Genomic DNA, 21,760 nt, shown 5'->3' with positions numbered 1-21,760 from the left:
TATAATGTGTTCTCTGGAAATCACATTTCCTGTATGCAGAACAAACAGCTGCTTGCCAGTCCTTCTGTAGCTAATTAGTAATCATCTAAGAGCTTTTCATTTAGGAGGGAAACAAGAAACAAATTATATCCTATTTTACCTGTTGGAATTCTGAATCTTCTCATTGGTTGGAGTGTGTGTGATGGAGCTGAAGAGCTGTAAACTAAAAATAAAATCCTAAAGCCTCTACTAACTGACTCCCTGTTGGACAAGGGGACCCCAAAACACCTTAAAACTGAGTTTCCAGCCATGAAGGAATGAAAGAGAGAAAGCACAATTACATGTGTATGATTTCCCTTCATAAATATTCATGACTCTTATAGCTTGCTGAATATGTGTATTTGACCACCCCTCTCGGTATAAACTCCTGTTGCCTTTGTCTCTTCTCTGAAGCACATGTGCCTGGCTTCTGGCTGTGGCTCCGCTTCCCAGCCTGTTGGAATGGCCGCTCAGCACGTTGCTACCCTTAATAAAAAAATAAAGCTCTCCTTTTTCCTAAGTATAAACTTTGTTAATTTTTTTTTAGTTAAAAGAGCCATGTAGAGACTTGAGAGTCTGGCAGGAATGGTTGGGGGAAAGGGAAGGTAAAAGACAATTTTAGTTCCATTGAACTCTCTCTTTGCTTGTATTACTGGAGCAGAAATACTGAGGAAAATACATGGTCGTCATAGAATCATAGAATTCGCTTTCCTCTTCTGTAACACAAGATCACCAATATCCTTTTAAAACTTAAGATTTTGTGACATCTGAATGACCTTAAGTAATCTCAGATGACTCAGTTTCTTTACTGTAAATTGGGAATAATAACAGTATCTACCATATAATTTATAAGTTGTGTAGAGAATTAAATGATGCAAATGTTTGTGCTTCTCATTGATTTTATAGAATTAAGTACTTTCCTTGAAGAGTGACTATTACAACAGAGAAGGGGAAAACGCGTGTTTACTACAAAGAAGTGTTATTATAACAAAATAATTAAAGAACATCGTTATCCCAGACTACGGTCCAACGGAACCACACACGCTGTCTCCCGCGGTTGTAGCTCCGGGGCTTTTCCTGGTTGTACCTCAGACTCCTGCTTTTTCCGTCCACAGGAAGTGAAAACCTCCCCCGTCGCCCGCTAATGCATGTTGGGAGTTGTAGTCGCTTTCCTAAAGGGTGGGAATGGCCGTGAGGTCATCGGTGGTCGCCTGCAGCTGCCAGCACGTGGCGGCGAAGGGGCGGTGCGCGCTTGCTGTCCTCACCTGCGAGGGGCAGGAGCTGCCCGCGCTTGCGCCTCCCGCCGCGGTGCCCTCCCGACATGCCGGAGGAGGCGGGCTTCCCGCCGGCCAAGAGATTCCGGCCGGGCTTTGGGCCTCCGAGCCGCGCTGGGTCCTTCCCTCCTGGGAGGCGAGTGGTGATGCTGCTGACTGCGGGCAGTGGCGGCAAAGGCGGAGGAGGAGGCCGTAGGCAGCAGCCACCCCTGGCTCAGCCCTCGGCCAGTCCCTACCGTGAGGCCGTGGAGCTGCAGCGCCGGAGTCTGCCCATTTTCCAGGCGCGGGGACAACTGTTGGCCCAGCTCCGAAACCTCGACAGCGCCATCCTCATCGGTGAGTGGCCGCGCTGGAGGGCCCTTGCTTGCTCTGCCTTCCTGGCTTTTCGAGAACAGTGTTTCTTAGGTGGCTCTCACACCCTTTCGTTCGTTTCTTCAACAAACCTGAACGTTTTTTCTGTGCCAGCCCTAGAGAAGGGCATCGGAGCAGAGTGCACAGTCCTGCCCTGGAGGCGCTGACGGCCCTCTGGGAGTGACCGACTTGGGTAGGCAAAGACTCACCTTTCGTGTGAAAGGGTAGAGGGGCCTACGGGGGGTTTTCGGTAGAACAGTGGATATGATCCAGGCTGTGTGGAGGCGTCTGGGGAGGTGGTCTAGGCAGGGGGCATTCTAGGCAGAGGGCGGAGCCCGCCTGAGAGACTGGAAACAGTCCCCTTGAATGGGAAGTAGTAGTTTCTGGTGCATGAAAAGAGGCAGCCTTGTGGGGCAAGGACTGATTTCAAGGGCTTTTGATCCTCAGCATTTAAGTAAGAGGAGCTACTGAAGGATGAGCTACTACTGAAGGGAAAGGAGCCCTCGGAGAGCTGGTAGTCAAAGGAATAGAGTGAAAAGATGCAACGGTGAGGTCCAGTAATATGTGGCAAAAAAAAAAAAAATGCCCACTGGACTTGGATGTGGGATATTGATGATTGTGGATCCCGTTGACAGCTATTTCAACAGAGCTGTGGGGGGAACGGCTGATTTGTCATTGGGCTGAAGAGTAAGTAGGAGGTGACGGAATGAAGGCAGTGGAAGCAGGCTTCTGTTTTGAGAAGGAGGGAAACTGAGAGGAACTTGCAAGTACAGATGCTCCTCAACTTAACCATGGGGCCATGTCCTGATAAACCCATCATCGTAAGTTGAAAATATCATGTCGAAAATTCATTTAATATAACTAACCTATGGAATATCATAGCTTAGCCTGGCCTACCTTAAAAGTGCTCAGAACACTAACATTTGCCTACAGTTGGGCCAAATCATGTAACCCAAAGCCTATTTTACAACAACATTATGGAGTATTTCATATAACTTATTGAATATTATACAGAAAATGAAAAACAGAATGGCTGTATGAATACTCAAAGTACAGTTTCTGCTTTGCTTTTGCACCATTCTAATGTTGAAAAATCATAAGTTGGGGGCCACCTGTATTCATAGTTGAGGGGAAGAACTCAGTACAGAGGGAGGCTGAAGACGGAATGGAGCTAACAAAGTAAAGATCAGGAGGCATGGGGAAGGGGTGCACTTGGCCACAAGGCTAGGTGCAGTGCTGGTCTAAAAGAGGAGGACTCCTATCTAAGAGGCTATGGGTCTAGAGAAAGGAAGTGAGAATAGTGTGATTGCAGAAAAGCTTGTAAGGGAAGGCAGAGGGAGATCACATTTGAGAACCTCATTTTTCCTGTGAAACAGGTGCAGGAGCTCTGCTGAGAAAGGGAGTCACGTGGCTTCACATAGACCCTGGGGGAGGATAGAGACAGAAGACAGACTGTAGAAACAAGATTGATGGTAGTGTTGGTGCCTGGGTGCATTTTGGCCCCACTACAAACTCAGGTTTGCTTCTGCACAGCCAAATTACAAGCTGAGTATCCCAAATCTGAAAATCCAAAATCTGTAATATTCCAATGAGCATTTCCTTTGAATGTTATGTTAGGGACTCAAAAAGTTTTGGATTTTTGGAGCACTTTTTAGATGCCAGATTTGGGGTGCTGAACCTGTAAGTGTAATGCAGGTATTCCAAAATTCAAAAAATCTGAAATCCAGAACATTTCTCTTCCCAAGCATTTCAGAAAAGGGATACTCAATCTGTATTTTACTTTAGCAATGCTCAGTTGCCCTGGTATAAGAGCAGGAAAGATTGGCAGAGAGACAGTAATCCAAGTTTCAGGTTTTACCTGGTGGATTCAGCGGGAAAATTGCAGAATAATGAAATTCTTAGTCTATAATTCTTAGCTGGGGCAGGAAGGATGAGTGGGCGAGATGGGGAGTACTGATGGACTGGGAGAAAATGCACGAATAGTGGGACTGTAGGACTCTGAGGTTGGTCAGAGAGGTGTGGTGGTAGCAAGGGAGAAGGATGCACAGCTTTGCTGAGTTTTCGTTCTAATTAGGCACTGCTAAAGGAACACACGTTGGGTAGGAAATAACATTTACTGGGTACTTACTGTATGCAGGATGTTCAAGTTTGTGCAAGAGACATTCAGACCTTCTGTGCCCTCCAGGAGCTTCAGGTATTGGAGGAGGGCAGACACATCTAAACACTTCTGTACCGTATAGGGTGGTCAGTGCTAGAAGAGAGATGAACAAGGCACCAAGGGGCCCAGAGGAGGGCCACCTGAGCAGTCCCAGGGGAGGGAGTTTGAGGCCTGACTCATCCTGTAGTTTGCCAGGCAGTCAGTACGAGGGCAGGTATTCCATAATAGTGTGGGCAGAGGTGGAGGATTTGGAAAAAAGCAGCAGGCTGCAGAATGGCGAAGAGTTTGTGAAGGCTGCCGCGCATGAGTGGGTGTCTCTTCATGTCAATACCTACAAATGTATATAACAGTCTTATTTTATGTAATTTTTTTTTTTTTTTTTTTTTTTTGGAGATGGAGTCTTGCTCTATTACCCTGGCTAGAGTACAGTGGCATCATCATAGCTCACTGCAACCTCCAACTCCTGGCCTCAAGCAATACTCCTGCCTCAGCCTCCCAAGTAGCTGGGACAACAGGCATGCATCACCACACCTGGCTAGTTTTTCTATTTTTTGTAGAGATGGGGGTCTTGCTTAGACTGGTCTCAAACTCCTGGCCTCAAATGATCCTTTTGCCTTGGCCTCCCAGAGTGCTACGATTACAGGCATGAGCCACTGCACCGGCCTATTTAATGTTTTAACTGCACCAGATACCCATTGAACATTTATATTGTTTCCAGTTTTTTTCTGTCATGGGCAAAGTTGAATAAAACATGTTTGAAGCCGTATCTTTATATACATCTTTAATTATTTCTTTAGAATCAATTTCTGCAAGTAGGATTGTGGGTCAAAGGATATAAACATTTTAAAAATTATTAAAATGCAATTTGGCCTCCCAAGAAACAATACCACTTAACACTCGACCAGCATGAGTGCCCATTCTCTTGAGGCTTTACCAACTCCAGAGTATTTTCTTTTATCTTTTTCTTCTGACTTTGAGATGTTTGGTGAAATCTATGTCACTTTGCATTTCAGTGAGGTAGTGTTTTCTCTTCTAGGGGAAACTGGCTCAGGGAAGACAACTCAGATCCCTCAGTACCTGTATGAAGCGGGGATCAGCCGCCAGGGCGTCATTGCTGTGACCCAGCCTCGTCGGGTGGCTGCCATCTCTCTTGCTACGAGAGTCTCAGATGAGAAGAGAACTGAACTCGGGAAGCTGGTACCTGATTTCCTTCAGTACTTCTTGACTACACAGTTCTCCTACTGTGCCCCTTGCCTTTTATTTTTCTGAATAAGACTTTTTTTCCCATAGTGAGTGTCTTTCTTACCTATTCTTCTAATTTTTTAGGCCTATCTCAGAGTTCTTTACAGTCCCTGAGAGATCAGAGGCTCCAACAGGCTATCAGGCCCATGTGCTTTGCTTTCAAAATCTGTGTTCAAGTTGGATAGATTAGTTGTTTTCCCTGAGCATCTTTAAGGCTTCAGTAACCTCTGTTAAATCTCTTATCTATATATCTTTCTGGAAAAATTGTAAGCATTATTCTAGTGTGTATTGTTAGTATTGAGAATGAGTCTCAAAACTGTCTACTACAGATTTACTTGTGTGTATGTGTGCTCATTTTGCTTAAAAACATCTTGAGCATCTTTTCATAGCTATACATAGTTTCACATGAAACTATTAAATAGCTTGAGATAGGAGGTTAATTTTAAGTTCTTTCTGATACTTACCATAATTGCAATAACGTATGCATTGTCTGTCTCCCCAGCTAGACTGCATGCTCCCTGAGGGAATAGGGCAGGGTTGGTTATGGTCATGTTCACTGTGATAGCACAAGTGCCTAGTCCAGTGCTGGACACAGTGGGTGCTCAACAAGTGTTTTATGAATGAATAAGTCATTTCTTCCCACAGGTTGGCTACACAGTGCGCTTTGAGGATGTCACCTCAGAAGACACCAGGATCAAGTTTCTAACAGATGGCATGCTTCTGCGTGAAGCAATTTCAGACTCCCTGCTTCGGAAGTACAGCTGTGTCATTTTGGATGAAGCTCACGAACGGACTATCCACACAGACGTGCTCTTTGGAGTGGTGAAAGCTGCACAGAAGAAGCGAAAGGAAATGGGGAAGCTGCCTCTCAAAGTATGTATGGCACATTTAAGGAAACAGGCCTGTGTTGCCTCCTCATGGCGTTTCCTCTCCCCTTTCTGCTTCAGAACCAAGGAAGAAAGTTAACCATGGCAGGGGTGGCACAGGCCTCAGTCGTCTGCTTTTCAGGCTTGGGAGGGACACAGAAAGACTGTCCCAATGTTTGTTTCCCGTCCTCCTCTTCGTCCTCTTTCGTAGGTGATTGTGATGTCAGCTACGATGGATGTGGACCTGTTCTCTCAGTATTTCAATGGCGCCCCTGTCCTCTACCTGGAGGGACGGCAATATCCAATCCAGGTTTTTTACACCAAACAGCCTCAGCATGATTACCTACACGCAGCGCTTGTCTCAGTCTTCCAGATCCACCAGGTATGGAGTGGGGTGCAAATTCCCCAAAAGCTCTGTTTTACCTTGCAGTTGGTAGCGAGAGCATTCAGCCTTGAAAAGAAAAGATACTGGCTTTGTGAGATGTGTCAGCGAGATGGAGAAGGAGTTCATTTGTCATGTCCAGTTTTTATCCTTTATTTATGGTAGCTCTTCTCGAAAAGAAGAATAATTCATCTCTGACCACATCTGTCCTGTGCTGAGCCAGGAAATCTCCATATGTTAGAGCAGTGGCTTACTAACTTGTTTTTTAAATCATAATCCCCAGAAAGAAGCATGTTTTGTGTTGCAACCCAGTACATAATATATTTAACTTTCTATGAAACACTACCTCTTTTTATTACATGTGATGTACTCTGATATTTTCTATCTCATTAAAAAAAGTTGATATTGACCCAATAATGGGTTGCAACTTATTTCAAAATCACTTCTCATTTTATTAAATATTTAGTTTAAAAATTTGGGTGACTCAATCACTTCATTTTTGTTTAATTTGTATAAAATTGGCTGTTTTTACCTTCTAGTTAACTTTCTGAGAAAATCTAGACAGAAACTTTTTAAATTAAATTTGAAAACACTTTTTTACGTTTTGTAGAGATAGGGTCTTGCCATATTGCCCAGGCTGGTCTCAAACTCCTGCCCTTTAAACAGATCCTCCTGCCTTGTCCTCCCAAAGTGCTGAGATTATGGGAGTGAGCCACCATGCCTGGCTATTTTTATTTTAAACTAAGTGATGCATGTGGAGTTTAAAGTTTTAAAAAGTCAAGTAAAAAAGGCTTGTAATAAAAGAATAGTGGTTGCTTTCACTTCCTATCTCAGATTCCTGCTCTTTAGGGTACCCACTTTCAATCCTAGCTGTTTCCTCTAGATATTACTTTTATATTTCTAAAATACCCTGCTTATACTGCTATTTCTTGAGTTACCAGTATCAGGTATTATGTGCTAATTTCTTACCATGGTGATGAAGATCTTTTTGTTTTCATGTTTTGCTATCTTCATTTATTTTCTAACAAATTATATCATTGAGTATGCATGATAAAGATTTAGAAATGCCCCTTCCTACCCCCGCTTTCCTCCGTCCTCTTGACATAGTTCTATCACAATATTTTTTGTTTGTTTGTTTTGAGATGGGGTCTCACTATGTTGCCCAGGCTGGTCCTGAACTTCTGGGCTCAAGCCATCCACCCACCTCAGCTTCCTGAGTAGCTGGGACTACAGCTTGCACAACACAATGTTTTTAAAATCCAGTTTTCAGTATTAACAATGTCATGATCATACATTGCTATTAATAGTAGCATACCATCTCTATACCTTGTTTCTTGGACAACACAGTTTTGTAAGTTTCCTACATAGCTATGGCTAATTTCTCCCCAAATGTTCCAACATCTCTAATATACCAGTGAATATTTGTTCTGTGTTCAAACACAGTCCATCTTTTCCCAGAGTCTGTTATGCTGCTGTTCCAATCGGAACAGGTGGCTCTTCTAGGCCTCTGTTGTAGCTGTCATATTGACCCTTCCCTTCGCCATTTTCCTGTGGTGAAGCCCATTATTGCACCCCATGACTTCCCAGCCTCCTGATTGCCTGCGTAAAGGAGGGAATCTGGGAGTTTCACCACACTGTCCTCAGACTTTGAGCCAATCCCTGGGTTTTCACTCTGCCAAAACACACTTCTGCCTTGCTCCCCAAAGTTCCAAGTTTTCCTTGCTTCTCCAGGGAAATTGGCTCATCTTCTGTCACTATTCCCCTTAGCAGGCCCCCAGTTTATAGCTTCCTCTGCCCAGCCAAGTCCTTCAGCCCATCTTTTAAAAATGGGTTGAACCCTCTCATCTCCCATTATCTTTGTCTTTCTGGGACAATGACCTTTACTGTCATTTTGATAGTATTTGGAGAAGAATAAAAGGTCAGTCCACCTTGTTTAACTGCATAAAGCAAACTTGAGATGAGAATTTTTCATGACTGATGGCTGCTGGTGCATTCAGGTTACGTGGTAGCTTTGATGAATTCTCCCAACGGATGAAGTCTTGACTTTTAGATTTTGTCCTGTCTGTATATACCTCTGAACATTTGACCTGTTAGTACTGGGCTTAAGAAAAAAACCCACATATAAATATATTTTTACATATATACATAAATACACACACATTATTAAACTTTTAAAAGTTATTTTGCCATCAAGTACTTTATATCAAGCAAATTACCATATTTGTACAAACATCAAAGAAAGATCCGATAAATAGGTATGTCTTCAATACGTGGATGTTATTCCCTTTGAAGGTGAAGAACCCTGTTAAGCTCAGTGTCTCAAACAGTTGTCAAAGTTTAGTGTACTCTTTTGGGTGTCTGAAAATGCTTTTGATGGCATTATTAAATAAAGGCCCCTTTTCCAGCATAACTACTTGATTTCCACAAGTTATCGTCTGTTTTGTCAGCTTTATCTTTCAAGATGCTTACAAAAGGAAGGAAGCTTCATGCAGATTTTATTTGCCTGCCTGATTGTGCTTTTCATGGTATTGTTCTTATTACAAAGCAATCTAGTGATTCTCTTTCAGAATTTCCTTAATTGGTTTTTAAGCCTAGCTGGCTAACTCGCATATGTTACAGTTTCATGCATTGCTAGTAAGGGTTTTCTCCCAGGGAGACATTAGAATTTAGACTCATTTACATCTCCACAGTTGAGAAAAATAACTCTAGGAAGCATCATCAAAGGCTATTGTATTTTTCTGTGCGTCCTGCACTTATATCAGTGCCTGGTAATCCCACTCCACCTTTTTTATAGGAAGCCCCTCCTTCTCAGGACATTCTGGTGTTCCTCACGGGTCAGGAGGAGATTGAAGCAATGAGCAAGACCTGCCGAGACATTGCAAAACACCTTCCAGACGGCTGCCCCTCAATGGTGGTCCTTCCTTTGTACGCCTCCCTGCCCTATGCACAGCAGCTCCGTGTCTTCCAAGGGGCCCCAAAGGTGAGTGCACCATCTCGCCTATCCAGCCCCGTCCTTGGGCACTCAGAAGGATGCACCATTAGGGCCTATGTGCTTATCACCAGGCTCCAGATAGGATGTATGGGATGAGATGCTCAGGTACCAGATAAACTAGTTGAAAAGGTGCAGGAATGTAACGCACAGCTACAGATACAGCTCTCTGGTGATAAAAACAGAAACAGCTGGGCTCAGTGGTTCATACCTGTAATCCCAGTGACTTGGGAGGCTGAGGCAGGAAGGTTGCTTTAGGCCAGGAGTTTGAGACCAGCCAGGGCAACATAGCGAAACACTGTCTCTTCAAGAAAAAAAATTTAAAAATTAGCAAGTTGTGGTGGTGTGGGCCTGTATTTAAGCTATTCTCAAATAGCTGTTGAGGCAGGAGCCCAGGAGATCAAGGATACAGTGAGCCTTGACCGTACTACTGCACTCTAGGCTGGGTGACAGAGCGAAGCCCTATCTCTTAAAAAAAAAAAAAAATCCCCCAGAGAAACAGTTGCCGAGTTGCCAGAATGAGGGCTAGTGCAAAGACAAAAGCTGAACGGTAAACAAGTGCCTCATCTAAGGGCCAGCATAAACCACATTTGTCCATAGTGCCATTTATTGTGGGCTCTGCTGCCAGGCGCTGCACTAACACTTACATACACTGTCTCTCATCCTCACGGGAATCAGCAAGGTGGGTTATGACCCCGTGGGGATACTGAGGCCCCAAGAGGGGAGGTAATAATTGCTTAAGGGGCACACAGTAAGTAACTGGCAGGGCCAGGTTTCCAACCCACATCTACTTGCTTCTGAATCTTATGTTTGTTCCACTGCATCTCATCACCTGAAATTAACCTTTAGGGCTGCAACTTCCACTCTACCCCGGCCCAGTTTAATGACTTACCATTAATATTAATGACTGCCATTAATAATAAGGTCATCTTTTCTTGGTCATGAGTGAATTGTGGAAGCTAATGGTGAGAATATGTTTTAACACTTCTGAATCATATGTGTGTCATATAGCTTTCTGGTTTTCTTCCTCCTTTTAGGGCTATCGCAAAGTGATCATTTCAACCAACATCGCTGAAACCTCCATAACCATTACAGGAATAAAATATGTAGTTGACACTGGCATGGTTAAAGCAAAGAAGTATAACCCTGGTGAGAATTTGTAGCTCATGAATGTCTCTCCCATGTATAGCAAGCAACCATTGGCACTAGTCCCACAGTTTTCTACCAAGTGAGCATTTCGTGTTTGTGACTAAGTGAGATTCGGGTGGCAGGTATCGTGGGTGAGACAATCCTCAAGTCAGGTCCAGAAAGGAGACCTGAGGCAGATAGATGAGAGAAGAAGTCAAGGAAAGAAGAGCGCAGGTTTAGCAAACTTGGGAACACAGAGGGTCAGGGACCTGGGCAGAGGTCTGGAGCCTCATCAGAAGTTGCATGAGACTGATGGTTCTCCTAAGGCCAGGGACAGCCTAGTCCAGCGAGAGACTCTCATCAGAAATTATATTTAAGTGTGGCTGGTTTGAGTGCCTAGGTTTTCCAGGAAGGAAACAGATCCCTTGGGATGGGGTGAGGGATGGAGGTGAGACACTAGCTTTCTCCTGAGATGGTACAGTGGGAAGCTGGCTTGAAGTCATTTTCACCCATGTGTGTTTTATACCTTGCTATATTCCACGAGGATTTGAGGCAGCTGAAATTATTGCTCCCAAGTAAGTAATTGAAATGCTATAGTAAACATTTGAGGGTGCTGACTTTCGTCAGTGTATCTCCTAGAGATAACGTAGGTGAAAGAGCGTGGGTCTCCAGTGCCTGGCACAGAATACACTTTTATCAAGAAAATGAATCTCATTTACTCCTAGGAAACAAACATCACATTATCTCTGTTTAATAATAGAACTGGAAGGGAGGATAAAGCACACAAATGACTTGAGGCATTTAATTTCGGATTCATTGATTGGTAGTATGATATGACCAACCATCCTAGTTTGCTGGAAGCTGTTCCAGTTTTAGCACCAAAAGTCCTACCCCCGGGCAAGCCTCAGTTCCAGGCAGACTGGGATTGTTGGCCATCCTGTGACCTAAGGCAAAACTTCTGACACTACTCTCCTGGCTCCTTCCTACATGCATGAGATTTTTTGATGTTTTCCTAACAGATTTCATGCAGAGCTCATCGCAAAACCTTGTTTCACTGTGGGGCTAAACCACTGCAGAGCAGCCTGGTTTTGTGCTTTCTAATTTAGCCTTGAGTTTCTGGACCCCTGTCCTGCAGAAAGAATTACTGGTGTTCTGAGGAACGCTTCTTTTTCTCAACTGTGTAGAAACAGTTCGTTTATGTAAGGAGCAAAGCACTAATGGGGCCCATTCTCCCTCCAGACAGTGGTCTTGAGGTATTAGCAGTGCAGCGGGTGTCAAAGACCCAGGCCTGGCAGCGCACAGGGAGGGCTGGCAGAGAGGACAGTGGTGTCTGTTACCGGCTGTACACTGAGGAGGAGTTTGAGAAGTTTGAGAAGATGACCGTGCCAGAGATCCAAAGGTAGGCTCCAGTTGCTCCTACACTCCTGCCATTTGTCCCCATGTCTCTTTCCTGTTAGCTCGTGCTTGCCCAGAGCTGCAGTGTTCACCCACACTCCTCGGCGAGAGGTTCTGAATCAGTGGCAGTGGTGTAATGAACGACCCTCATCTCTCACTCTTTGCAGGTGTAACCTGGCCAGTGTGATGCTTCAGCTCCTGGCAATGAAAGTCCCAAACGTGCTCACCTTTGACTTCATGTCCAAACCGTCTCCAGGTAAGTGGAGTCCTCAGTGTAGTGGAAAGTAGAGGAGTAGATAAACAACAACAAATGGACTCTTCCAAAAAATTAAATATTTGGAAGAAAAAAAGTATTTTGGTCGTCTCCTTTTATTTCTTAATTTTGTGGATAACAATATTTGCTGTCAGAGAAGCATCTCAAAATTATGAAATGACAGATTTGTTTGTTTATTTAGAGACAGGGTTTGTTTAGAGTCGTGGTCTCGGAATGTTGCCCAGGCTGGAGTGAAGTGACTATTCACAGGTGCAGTGATTAATGCGTGCCACCAAGCCTGGCTATGAAATGATGGATTCTGTGCTGTCAGCAGCATCATAGAAGGAATCACAATCAGGTTCCTTGACCTCTGGAACCAGTGAAGGTCATGAGGGGGCTCCATAGGATGCTATAGAAACCTAATGAAATTGTGCTTTATCAGCACAAAGACTGCAAAGATCAAATTTCTTTGCTTTTATATGGAATTTGATCAGTCCCTGCCCTTCATTAATAGTCTCTTGCTGGGCGAGGTGGCCCATTCCTATAATCCCATCACTTTGGAAGACTGAGGTGGGAGGATCACTTGAGGCCAGGAGTTTGAAGCTGTAGTGAGCTATGATCAGGCCACTGCACTCTAGCCTGGGCAACAGAGCTAGACCCCGTCTCTTTAAAAAAAAAAGTAATCTGTTTATGGAAGAAGAAAACAATAATTGGGATTCTTAATGATAGCAGCTTTGGCACTTGGCCTCTCATCAATACATCGTTTTCCTTTTTTTTTTTTTTTTTCCTCTAAGTGAAGAAATAGAATTGGTTAAAAAAAAAGAAGAAAGAAGAAGTAAACTATTGATGTGTATACAAGGGTCCTACCCTGATCCTCAGATTCATAGTTTTCCTTCCCTAGAGCAGCTACTGAGACCATTATTCTAGTCTTCTTTAGAAAAATCTAAGCATATGCGAGTTACCTGTAGTCTGTTTTAAAACACAAATAGCAACAACACAGATTGTACACTGTTCTATGTTTGATTTGTTTTCTTTTCAGTGCTAAATCCCTACAAACAAAGTAATAACGTATGTAAGGTAAAGGTGTAATAAAATCAACACCTGTGTACCCATTACCAGTGCCATCCAAGCTTCTGGGAGCCCTCCCTGGCGACCCTCAGCTCCTTCCCACTCCCTTAGGGTAACCACTCCCCCACGTTTCGTGTGTAATTCCCTCACTTTTCTTTATTTTCCTATATATGTATATATCCCTAAACAATCTGTTGTTTCAGTTTGCATGTTTATGTATTTATTCTTCAGTAACCTTCTGTTTTCATTCAGCATATCCTATAAGGTTTATTTGTGTTGATGCTTTTTCACCACTAAATGCTCTTCCATTCTGTAAACAAACCAAATGCATTTATCCATTCTTCTATTGATAAACATTGCTTTAGAAAAGCACATTGCTTTTTTTTCACTTACTGTATTGTACAGATCATTCCCTGTTAGTATGTACATATTTATGACATCCTTAGAAATTCTTTTTTATTCTTTAATATGTAATGCATTTACATGGTTCAAAATTTAAAAAGTATAAAAGAATAAATAGTAAATATCATCCTTCTCACCCTTTGTCCCCCAGCCTCCCAGGTGGCCTCTGAGGCAACTGGTATTTCCATAGTTATGTGTTTGCTTCTGGAGATACGGTCTCTGTATAACGTATGAGTGTATCCGGGGGTGAAATTTATAAGTGTAACATTGCTGGGTCAAAGGGTATGTGTATTCAAAATTTACTTACACATTACCAAATTATAGGTCATTTTAAAAGGGAATCGAAATGAAGACAGTGATGTTGTTAACAGCTTTGACAAGTGTGTCAAGGGGGCAGTGGTGGTTGTGATCTTTGCTGTTGTTTGATACAGAGTTATCAAAAGTTCCTGGAAGTACTGAACTAGCTGCAACTTCATCCTTTTTTTGGATTTTTGGCTCCTCTGTTTCTTTAGATCACATTCAGGCGGCCATTGCCCAACTGGACCTGTTAGGTGCTCTTGAACATAAGGATGACCAGCTTACCCTGACTCCAATTGGAAGAAAGATGGCAGCATTTCCTTTAGAACCCAAATTTGCCAAAGTAAATGATACCCTCTCCTCAGTCCCCTTTCTGTACATTACAGGTTAGCCATACCAAAGTTGACTCCTGAACCCAGTGCTTCTAGATTAACCTCACTTTTTCTCTTAAATAATTATCAGCCCCTACTTTGTATATAACCCTGATTTATGTTCTATGTGGGATTCAAAGACATACTAAGCCACAAGGAATTTGGAATCCTGTGGGGAAGGCATTCATCTGTTTTACAAAAAAGTAAAGTAACATTAATGTACATAGTCATGGTTTTAGAAACACTTGCCCTTGAACTCCTTAGAAGGGAAGCTCCAAAAGCAATATACAGAAATACTGTATTCAGGAGGTAGGAAAAAGCTGGGTTTACACAATTTTTAATTCTGGTTTGCAGACCATCCTCCTGTCCCCCAAATTCCACTGTACAGAGGAGATCCTGACCATTGTCTCCCTGCTGTCTGTGGACAGCGTCCTCCACAATCCTCCTTCCCGGCGGGATGAAGTGCAGGGGGTCCGGAAGAAGTTCATATCCAGTGAGGGGGATCACATCACCCTGCTCAATATCTACCGAACCTTCAAAAACATAGGTGGAAATAAGGTAAGCCTCGTGCTGTTCCTTTTCTCAAATGATGCTGCTTCTTTCGGACACGCTTTTGAAGTGAAGTCCAGTCCAGTCCTTCCCTTTTTGGCTGAATCACCTAAAGAGCCATGAAAAGAAAGCCAGACGTCATTTCGGAAATGTCTGAGTACTGGGAGGTTATAAGGAAGAAATATCATTCCGGCCTTCATTCTGCCTGTGTTTAACTCGTACTTAATATGGGCAAGTTAGTTAAAAATTTGGTGACTCAATTTCTTAGCCACAGATTTTTTCCCCCCACTGATCCCTAACTTTCTTATAGTAGTTTTTGCTATTGTGATATGTCAGTTCCTTCGACCATGATGGAAAATGGCAATAGATTCTTTCCTCTAGTAATAAAATCAGTAATCGTGCCATAGTGTGCACACTTTCACTTTAAAAAAAAAAAAAAAAAGGGCCGGGCGCGATGGCTCACGCCTGTAATCCTAGCACTCTGGGAGGCCGAGGCGGGTGGATCGCTCAAGGTCAGGAGTTCGAGACCAGCCTGAGCAAGAGCGAGACCCCGTCTCTACTAAAAATAGAAAGAAATTATATGGACAACTAAAATATATATAGAAAAAATTAGCCGGGCATGGTGGCGCGTGCCTGTAGTCCCAGCTACTCGGGAGGCTGAGGCAGCAGGATCGCTCAAGCCCAGGAGTTTGAGGTTGCTGTGAGCTAGGCTGACGCCATGGCACTCACTCTAGCCCGGGCAACAAAGTGAGACTCTGTCTCAAAAAAAAAAAAAAAAAAGGCCACCATCTAGTTTTAGTAGTTGTAAACTTTTTGCTACATTTATGCCTCAGTTTATTTTCAAGGAAATAAAATGCTGTGGATACAATAAAAGCCCTGTTCTGCTCCTTAGTCCTCCCTCCTGTATGTAAGCACTGGGGTGTGTTCTCTATGGGTGAGAGTATACTTCATATCCCAGTATGGTATACGATAACTAGAAATATTTTCTTACACTGTCCTTTTGCAGCTTGTTTCTATTTCCCGCACTACAGTGACCACCGTGCGCAGGTCTCCTTGTGCTCATGGGGCAGAGTTTCTCTAAGGCCCATCCCTAAGAGTATACCTGCTGGAGCTCGGGATACTCTCTCAGCTTTACGAGGCTGACAAGCGGCTCCCCAAAGTTGGCAACACCCCTCTGTACTCCCCATAGAAATAATGAGTTTCCATTTCCACCACCCTCTCCAGCTCTTAGCTGAAGTGACTTTAATTTTTACCAAGTTGATGGATGAGAAATAGTATCTCAGTTACATTAAACTACATTGCCATGATTCCTTAAGAGATTAAGATTCCTTAATAAGTTTATTGGGCATTTATATTTCCTCTTCTGTGAGTTGTCTATTCATATCTTTGTCCATTTTTCTACTGGGTTGTTGGTCTTCTTAATGATTTGTAGGACTTTTTTTTAATATTCTGGAGGTACTGATTCTTTGTAGGGTATGGTGATGCAAGTATCCCAATCTGTATTTTTTGTCATGGTGACTTAACATAAGGAAATTTTTAGTTTTACTTTAGTTTAAATTATTAATATTTTCCCTTATGGTTCATGCTTTTTGATATAAAGATATTTTCCTACATTCTTTTTTGGCACCTGAAGTTTTTTCTCTGAATCAAACTGTTCTAAAAATTTTTTAGTATTTTTTTCCTCTATAGAAATGAGAGAATTATAATATCTCTTTTTCTGCTATACAGGATTGGTGCAAAGAGAATTTTGTCAACAGCAAGAATATGATGCTAGTAACTGAAGTCAGAGCACAGCTGAGGGACATCTGCCTAAAGGTAGTATCTCCTCCTGGTGCTTTCTGGGGGACTAAACTGTCACTTTTTACTAGGTGAAAAATTTTAAATTGATTGCTTACTGCTAGTGATTATAAAAAGAATTCTCATTGTAGAAAATTTCATAAATAAGGAAGAAAGTAAAAATTACCCACATTTCTACATCTCAGTATTTTGGTTTATTTCCTAATAGCCTATTTTTATTACATTTTTTTATGTAGTTACATTATATGTGTAATTTATATTCAGTTTTATGAACTTTATAAGTATTTTCTAGTGTTACTGGAATTCTTTCTAAGGATTTTTTTTTTAGTGGGATTATCTTTATTTTTTTCAGATTACAAAAGCAGTGCATAGTTGTTAAATACTGATACAATGCAGAAAACAGTGATTTGTAATGCAGAAATTTTAAAAGTCTCCCATAATCCTGCCCCTCCAGAGATAATCACTGATAACAGTTTGGGGTAGATTCTTCTAGAATTTGTTTCTGTATATGTATGTTTTTGTGCATATGTCTCTGTGCACATACATACATATGGATATGTATATCAAATTTTTCTTTTACAACAAATATGATGGACGTGTTATCCTGCAACTTGTAACCGAGTGGTATACTTCTTGAATACTTACTGTGTCTGAGCTGCCTTTCAGTGTCTGCGTATGAGTATCTCATTCCCTTTAGTGACTTCATGGCATTTCATTGTATTGTCAATGGAAAATAACCCAAACTCTGTAAAATAATTTAAAGAGGTTTACTCTGAGCCAAGTTTGAGGACCATGGCCCAAAGCCATGCCCAAGAAGCCTTGAGTAAGTGGACTTGCTGTGGTTGGGTTATAGTTTGGTTTTATACATTTCGGGGAGACAGGAATTACATGTAAAGTCATAAATCGATACATGGAAGGCGTACATTGGTTTGGCTCGAAAAGATGGGATATCTCAAAGAGGGGTTTGGGGAGAACTTACAGGTTATAGGTGAGTTTAAAGATTCTTTGATTTGTAATTTGTTAAAGAAATGAAGCTTTGTCTGAAGTTTGGTATGTTTTAAGTTAAGATAACGAAGTCTGCTAATCAGAGACTAGCCACCCAACATATACTCAGACTCAAGTGGTCTGTTAAGTAAATTGAGGATCTGCAGGTGTGGCTGAAGTTTTGTCTTGTGTAACCTTAGGCCTGTTAATGAGTTGCAAAGGATATCTCTAAGAAGGGAGTGGGGCATGATGAGGCATGTCTGACCTCCGTTCTCTTGGCCAGCAACTCAGCTTTAGGGTATTTCTGGGGTCCCCTTGGCCAAGAGGGGGTCCATTCAGTCAGCTGGGGAGGCTTAAGATTTTTCTATTTTAGTTCACGGTATTCATTATAATTTATTTAACAATGCCTCTAATAGTGGTCATTTGCATTATGCTGTAATGCCCATCTTCCTACGTATGTCTTTGCGCTCTGGTGCACATAGTATGAATTTCTAGATGGGGGAGTTAGATTTTGATAGATATTGCCAAAGTGTCCACCACAAAGTATACCACTTGGTTGCAAGTTACAGAACAACATGTACATCATATCTAAATACTTTTCGTGTGATTATTTTATTTAAAATCCTCACTTCAACCCACAAGGATTCTGTCCTTATTCCCATTTTACAAATGATAAAACTAAGCCTAACCAGGTTGAGTGCTTTGCGCCAAATCACACAGCCAGTGAGTGGTGCAGCTGGCAGTCTGGACGGAGAGGCCACCAGTTAGCCTCAGGGCTTCCTGGAGGTGGTAACAACTGAGCTACCTCTTGACAGGTAAAGAGATAAAGTGTCTTTGTCAGGCTAGGATCAGCTGATTGCTAAAAACAAAAGCCCTTGAGCCATCATAAAGGAAAAAGAGAGAATTTTCAAAGGATAAAGAGGTATCTCTTGGAACCTACTGGTGGGAAACAGAGTCACACCCCACAAGGAACTGGAATAAGGAACTGGAAAAAGCAGCTCCTTTCCTGGACCTGCTGGTCCTCTTGTTACGCTGCTCTCTGAGTGCCTTCTGCCCTCTTCCCACCTTGTACCTCCTTGACATGGCCTCTCCACCCAAGAGCCTAACAGAGATTGACTGGATTTACCACTTCGGACCTAAATGCCTGGAAGAGAGAAGCTGACCAGTTAGGTCAAGCAAGTGTACACTACTGGTCTATTTGGCTATGGCCAGAGATACAAGGGTACATGACCCACTTAGCAAGGGCAGTAAAAGCAAGGACATTGACTGATAGCTGACATTTCCCCTGCAAAGATGAGGGGCAGCATTTCTACTAGGAGCAGCAAATGTAAAGGCACAGAGATAGGAATCGTGAAACGGGGCGAGGGGAGAGAAGGCAGCGACTATGGAGGACCATGCAATGCCTAAGAAGATGGGTGAGAAAGAAGACAGGCGAGGAGGACTCAGTGTGGCTCATCCATGGCTTCACCACAAGACATTTGCATTCTTTTTTGCCAGGAGCAATAGAGACATTGGAGGTTTTTGAGCGGATGAGAATGATTTGAGTTGTGCTTTAGGAAGACTAATTTGGCAGCATTGTGTAAGATGAATTGGAGTGAGGAGATAAAGATGTAGCACAACAGGGAAAGGCCTTTCCTTCCTGGGACGTCTTGATGGATGTTTAGGGGAGGAGCATGGGTCACCCAACCTGCCTGTGGCTTATATGACTGTCTCCCTCCCAGTCCTTCCGCTCCCAGGCAGTGGTTTCCCAGTTTTCAGTCTGTCCTCCTTGAGCTCTGCTTTCTTTCCCTGACCTTGCTGATCCTGAAGGCATCCGAGGTAACCACCTCTGCACGTCAAAATCCACTTTGTTAGGCTTGCAGTATAGGCTGCATTTTAGGTCCAGTTGTTCCAACAGACCACGCAGTGCTGAGCAGTAGTTATGTTCAGGGTCTTCATTTCTTGCTTTCTCCTGAAACAGATGTCAATGCCAATGTTGTCATCCCGAGGAGACATGGAGAGTGTCCGCCGCTGTCTGGCTCACAGCCTTTTCATGAGCACTGCTGAGCTTCAGCCAGACGGTACCTATGCCACCACGGACACCCACCAGCCAGTGGCCATCCACCCCTCATCTGTCCTCTTCCACTGCAAGCCAGCCTGCGTCGTGTACACTGAGCTGCTTTACACCAACAAGTGCTACATGCGAGACCTCTGCGTTGTGGATGCCGAGTGGCTATATGAGGCCGCCCCCGAGTATTTCAGGAGGAAGCTGAGAACCGCCAGAAACTGAGCTGTTCCAGGGTGCTGCCAGGATTGCTGGTGTCTGGGAGCTTGGACCACAGCTGTCCTCGTAGCAGACTTCCAGGTTGGCACCTAGAGAAGCAGCAGGTTTTAATGCCGCTAGATGTGCCCGACTTCCGGCAGCGTGAAAGCATCTTTGCTTAAACTCGTCGGACTGAACCGTGTAGATGTGTACATATCATTTATATCCTGAAAACTTCAGAATTGTGCTTTTGGTTCTTGCTGGATGACTCTGGGTGGCTTGGTTAACTTCTGAGCCTCAAGTTTCCTCATCTGCCAAGTGGGGATCATAATAATAATACTTACTTATTGGGGTCATGAAGTATAGAGAAAGTGAGTAGAAAGTACCCAGAGTTATTCCTGGCACACGAAAGACACACAGTGAGCTGTGAGCCATTATGCTTAAAGTTACTGCTTTCTACAGGATGTGAATTAAGTACAACAAAATACCAAGTTCTTATGACTGAGGGGGATTTTCTAGAAGGGGGCCATAGGATGTTGCAGAGCTTGGGTGTTTGTTGTCCTTGGTTCTATTTTAATGTCTGTCTGTATGAAGCTTTAAAATGGAAAATACAAGCAATTGACTTCTGTAGAAGTTTCCAGAGGGGGAGGTGCTGTTTCTTACCTCCTGGGATGGCCATCCCTCCTGAACCCTCAAGTCTCGGGGGTGGACTGCTCTCTGTCTGTCTCCAAGCAGAGCCCAGTGGAGGCGTCACTTGGTCCTCCATGCTTCTGTGGTGCACGTCAGTGCTTTCAGGAGACATGTAAGTTTCCCAGGGAAAGGTTGATTTGTACCTTCTGAATCATGTCACGTGTAGACATGGGAAACTGACTTTTTAGCGTCCTGTTGCATACCCAGTTTTCATTTTTCTGAGTACCTGTGAACATGTGAGCCTGAGGAATGACTCTGTGCTCCATTTCAGCTGTTTCTCTTCGGGCAGGGCCCCTGGTCAGAGCTGTTGGGGGTGGGAGGGGAGAGGTGCGTGGTCAGGGAGAACCCAGAGAGCATTGGTTCATTCCAGCCACCACATCTGGTCTTACAGTCTTGCCTCATACTGATTTTCTATGATCTTTTTTCCTTCTTCATAGGGACTTGGGGACAGTCTGGCTTTGCTACTTCCTAACTGTCAGGCACCTCTCTAACCCTCATTGTAAACATTTGTCAGAGGGAATGAGAGGATCTCAACAATCTCTTTCTATTCTGATATTTTGAGAAGGGAAAAGATACCATTAGTTCTTCTTTACTGTTTAATTATCCAAAGCAAATAATCTTTCCCCAGAGAATGCTTTGCCTCAGAAGAAGCCAAGATTTAGCCATTTTATTGTGCTTAATTGGTCCAAACACATCTGTCTAGTATTTTGTCATTTCTTACAGGATGAATCAGTTTATTAGCAGGGGACCAAAATGCCTAAGAGGCTCTTCAAAGACCACGGACAGTCCCTTTATCCTAGATGCAGTGAGTACTTTTCAGAAACTGTGGCCTGCTACAGTACCCCCCATTCCAGGGTCTCATCTGTCCACAGTTGTACATGTCAAATCTGGCTCAGTTTTTATTTACAACACTAGCCATGGTCCTGAGCAGTTAAGCTAGGACAAATAAGATTTGACAGATCCTAGATACCTTATCTTATTGAATTCTTAAACTTTGTTCTTCCACAGATTAACCTGTTTTTACCATTGATGACTTTCTGAAAAGTTTTCCAGAAAGGTTTTTTTTTTTTTTTTTTTTGGTGTATTTTTCCCATTCATGTGATAGGAGGCCAGGATATTTAGCCTGACTTGGCAAAAGAAAATATTGTATTTTTAATAAAACATGCATCATGTTGGTAAAACATTAGGGGTGGGACAGTTTATTATGTTCCTCAGCAAATTATTTCTCTAGCTAGAAGTGTCCTCTGGGTCAAGTAAAACTTAACTCGGAGTCATTTATGTCCAGCTTAGGTACCCGAACAGTT

General features: G+C 43.0%; 1 protein-coding gene across 1 annotated transcript; it reads left to right on the top strand.

The window, feature by feature from the left end:
* Nucleotides 1-1,166: 1,166 nt before the first annotated feature.
* On the top strand, nt 1,167-21,474 carry DHX33 (DEAH-box helicase 33). The gene is given in 13 exon segments (XM_069483422.1): nt 1,167-1,287; nt 1,290-1,628; nt 4,838-4,998; nt 5,689-5,916; nt 6,121-6,291; nt 9,086-9,271; nt 10,318-10,429; nt 11,648-11,807; nt 11,971-12,059; nt 14,039-14,166; nt 14,549-14,752; nt 16,472-16,558; nt 19,485-21,474. Coding segments are annotated over 13 exon segments (2,295 nt in total). The 3' UTR covers nt 19,794-21,474.
* Nucleotides 21,475-21,760: the final 286 nt, after the last annotated feature.

Source organism: Eulemur rufifrons, chromosome 9 (assembly GCF_041146395.1).
Source record: "Eulemur rufifrons isolate Redbay chromosome 9, OSU_ERuf_1, whole genome shotgun sequence".
In the NCBI taxonomy this organism is placed as follows: Eukaryota; Metazoa; Chordata; class Mammalia; order Primates; family Lemuridae; genus Eulemur; species Eulemur rufifrons.
Note: the sequence above shows the minus strand (reverse complement) of the source record. Positions and strands in the feature narration are given on the sequence as shown.